This window comes from Oryzias melastigma, unplaced genomic scaffold (genome assembly GCF_002922805.2).
Source record: "Oryzias melastigma strain HK-1 unplaced genomic scaffold, ASM292280v2 sc00865, whole genome shotgun sequence".
Lineage (NCBI taxonomy): Eukaryota > Metazoa > Chordata > Actinopteri > Beloniformes > Adrianichthyidae > Oryzias > Oryzias melastigma.
Window position 1 is genome coordinate 21,554 of NW_023417451.1, and position 3,642 is coordinate 25,195.

The 3,642-nt window shown below is 44.6% G+C and overlaps 1 protein-coding gene across 1 annotated transcript; it reads left to right on the plus strand.

The window, feature by feature from the left end:
- Positions 1-919: 919 nt before the first annotated feature.
- On the plus strand, positions 920-3,642 carry LOC112140100 (the record flags this gene model as incomplete). Its single annotated transcript, XM_024263010.2, is given in 1 exon segment — positions 920-3,642. A coding segment is annotated over 1 exon segment (1,388 nt), but the record flags the coding sequence as incomplete, so codon positions are not given.

Consider the following 3,642-nt stretch of genomic DNA (forward strand, 5'->3'; position numbering starts at 1 on the left):
ACACTTACATTTCATTTGAGTTAAGTTCAGCTTTGTCTGAATTCCTTCCATGATTCCTCACTACTACTAAACTGTATAGTGGAAAACCATCTAGTGCCCTGGATTTTAAAAGTAACTTGGACACCGTGCTCACTACTTTAGGAATTTGAACATAGACTTGAGTAATTTTGCATCGTGGATTTAAGTAAACTGTTTCCCTAGAAACCGGACAACTAAAAAAGAAAGTGTCTGCCTTGTCCTCAAAATCTGAATGAAACTAATTTGAAGAGAGAAAGAAGTTATTTGTATAAATCCTTCAAATAGTTGACAAATGTGGCATGATTTAGATACAGGATCTCTAACAACGCATTATGATGAAAATTCTACGGAGCCCCCGACCTGACATGGGTAAAAAAATAATTATTTCGTTCCCACGATATAATTAAAGTGTTCGAACGAAATAATTAATTCGTTCGAACGAGATCTTTAAAATAAAGAAAATCATAAAAAGGGGCTCTTTTTCCGGACGGACCGGAAGTTTTTACCGGAAGTGGAACGGGCTCTCAAAAAGCCACAGTGCTATTTTTTAATGAAGAAAAAAAATAACCGAATTGACACACAAGTTGGTCAGACAGTTTTTCACCATGAAGATTATTCATGGATGAACGCATCATTCTGAGCGCCGGAGTGAACCATCGGGGCCGCCGTACTGGTGAGTCTGCGTTAGCTATGCTACTGTAAAGTAGTTACTGAGATGTAAATAACCCCCTGTTGGCTTTTTGTTGTTCGTTAATTGTAATATCGCGATACTTGGAGATGAGACTAGGTTTGTGGAGGTGGAGAAAAAGATCAGAAGGTGCTCGCGCTCATGGCATGGACAGATATCGCTGCTGTTCTGTGCCCGAGCTAGAGCCCGAGCAGAAACTATACGCCTGTTCTGTAACAAGCCACAATCTGTACTCACCTGCTCAAGTTGAGTAAAAGGTCTGAGCAAAGAGTGCTTGTCGCGTGAAGTGATTTCCCTCCCCACGCATGTCCTGAAGAGTTGCGCAATCGCCATCATCGGGAAAGCACAGCGCGACAAATGGTGTCAGAAGCGGGATCTTCAAAGCTTTCAATTGTGAGTAAATCCACCTCACCAAAGAATGACAGAAACAACGACCGCTAAAACTTTACAATTATCCGGAATCATCTGCCAATCATTTACCTGCTAAAAGCTAACCACGGGATCCGGCCTGCACCGCAGTCACTAGCGCCACCTCTGGTCGGAGGCCAAATTACATCAGATCAGCGCTTTGGAAGTTATGTAACCTTGTTGTCGTGAGGAAACACTGACGAATTATTTAACAGATGTGTTTTTCCACATAAACACATTCACAAAAAAGGAAAAATAATTTAAAAGCCCTCCAAGATGGAAGAGGAATTACAAGGAGCTTCAGCAAGCCCATCTGAGTCAGAAAGTGCCCCAAAATGGTTACAAGCATTGTTAGAAAATCAAAACCAGCAGGCAAAGCACCTTCAGATGATGCTGGCCCCTGTTTTAACCCACATTACTGGGGGAACATCTCACGTACAGCAAGAATTGCCATCCCTTGCAACTTTAAATAGTTATGGAGAAGGCGTGCCCCTTTTAAGCAGGCAGCAACAAGAACCTATTTTTGCACCTTTGGCTTCAGAGCCCTCTGTGAGGCAGAAAGAGCGAGTTTGCAGTCCATTTTCAGCAGAACTAGATGTTATAAACCAGCGTGCTTCCAGTTCTGGCCCTGATAGAATAATCTCAAGGCAAGAGCCTCACAGCAGACGACAAGAAGCTAGGGAATTGGAGCATAGAGCAGACCCTTTGTTACCCAGGCGTGATGAGCAAAGACTCAATAGTGCAAGCCACAACAGTCATCATGCTCCACAAGAAATGTATAGACCTAAGCTCGCCACATTTGATGGAAATGACGACTGGGACTCCTTCCTGCTCCCCTTTGAGCGACAAGCTCGTAAATGTGGATGGAGTGCTGCTGAAAGAGTAGACCGGCTGCACGAATGTTTAAGAGGGACTGCAATACGCTATGTTTGCTAACTTCCTGAAAGAACAAGAGAGGATTATATTCTCCTGGTGGAGCAGCTCACCCAGCGTTTTGGAAAAAGAGACCCCCCCACCACAGTGAGGAGGAAGTTAGGAGAGCTTCGCCAAGGAAGAGAATCATCCGCTGAATTTGCAGAAGAGGTCCGACGTTTGGTCACCTTGGCTTATCCAGGGGTGGACCTTGATCTTCAAGATCAGATGGCAACTGATGCTTTTCTAAAAGGACTGAAAAACCAAAAAGTGGCCTATGAAGTAATGAACCGAGACCCATGCTCTCTTTCAGAAGCTCAAAAATGTGTTGAGGCCCATGAGCACAACTTTCGTGCGACCGTTGGGCGTGAGATTGATATGAGGAACAGGACGAGGCGAATATCTTGGGCTGAAGACGGAGACACCTGTGAAGACTTCACTGCAACTTCTCGCAGGGTGCAGTCCCCTCAGTATGTGACTACTGCTCAGTTTGCAACACTGACAGATCAAGTTAAGAACTTGGTTCACACTGTAGGAAACCTCCAGCTACAGCTTGAACATCTCCAGTCTAGTAAATCTGACCATCAAAGAGCCAGAACACCAACTCACTCTTCAGTTCAGTTTGAAAGACAGCCGAGTCTCCACCAAGTGCAGCCTGGTCGAGTGCGGTCTCAATCCCCCAGTCCCACGCGTGGAATTGCTGGCACATGTTTCAGATGTGGAGAATCAGGACACTTAAGAAGAGACTGCATCAGGTCAAAGAGCCCACCTGTTTCACATGGCCAGGGTGAGAAAAACTCAGACAAAAGTTTACGGTTTGAAATGACATCTGACAACAGTCAACCGCAACATGGGCTACAGATTGGCTGCACAAAAAACCAAGGGGAGAGCCTACAGATTCCAGTGAAGGTGAATGGTATCCCAACACAAGCTGTGGTAGATACAGGAGCACAAACAACTATAATTTCTGAGGAACTCTTCCAGCAGTTTTCTAAAGAAAATGAGAAGAAACTATCTGAAACCTACCTTTTAAATGCAGGAGTTGGAGACAGCATGGTTGCAAAACATGGTCTAAATGTTAACTTCAAAATTGCATCCAAGTCCATTGACTGGGATGTGCATGTGGCCCCAATACGTGACTCTGTTCTTCTGGGACTGGATCTAATGAAGTGCCATGATGTTGTAATTCATGCACGTGGGAAAGTCTTTATTGATAACGAGCTTGTGCCCTCCAAAATAATGAGGAGTGATGGAACAGACTATTATGTTACCAGGGTGATGCTAGGGAAGACAACAACCATACCACCATCATCTGAGTGTGTAGTTTGGGGTGAAGTTGACGACCCAAAGCCAGGAATACCAGCTGTATTGGAACCCATGAGCATCACTGAAGCTATAGCTTCAGGGAGTGTAATAACAACTATGGAAAAGAGAGTACCGATCAGGCTGTGCAACTTTTCGACTAGCAAATCAGCACTACCAAAAGGAGCTTGTCTCGGAGTACTAGTTGAAGCGGATCCTACAGAGCTGGAATGTGCAGAAGAACATCAAGCGGAACCTGATTTAAACACGGAAAGGAAGGACTCGTCACTTGTAGTGGGGAGAGTAGTCACATC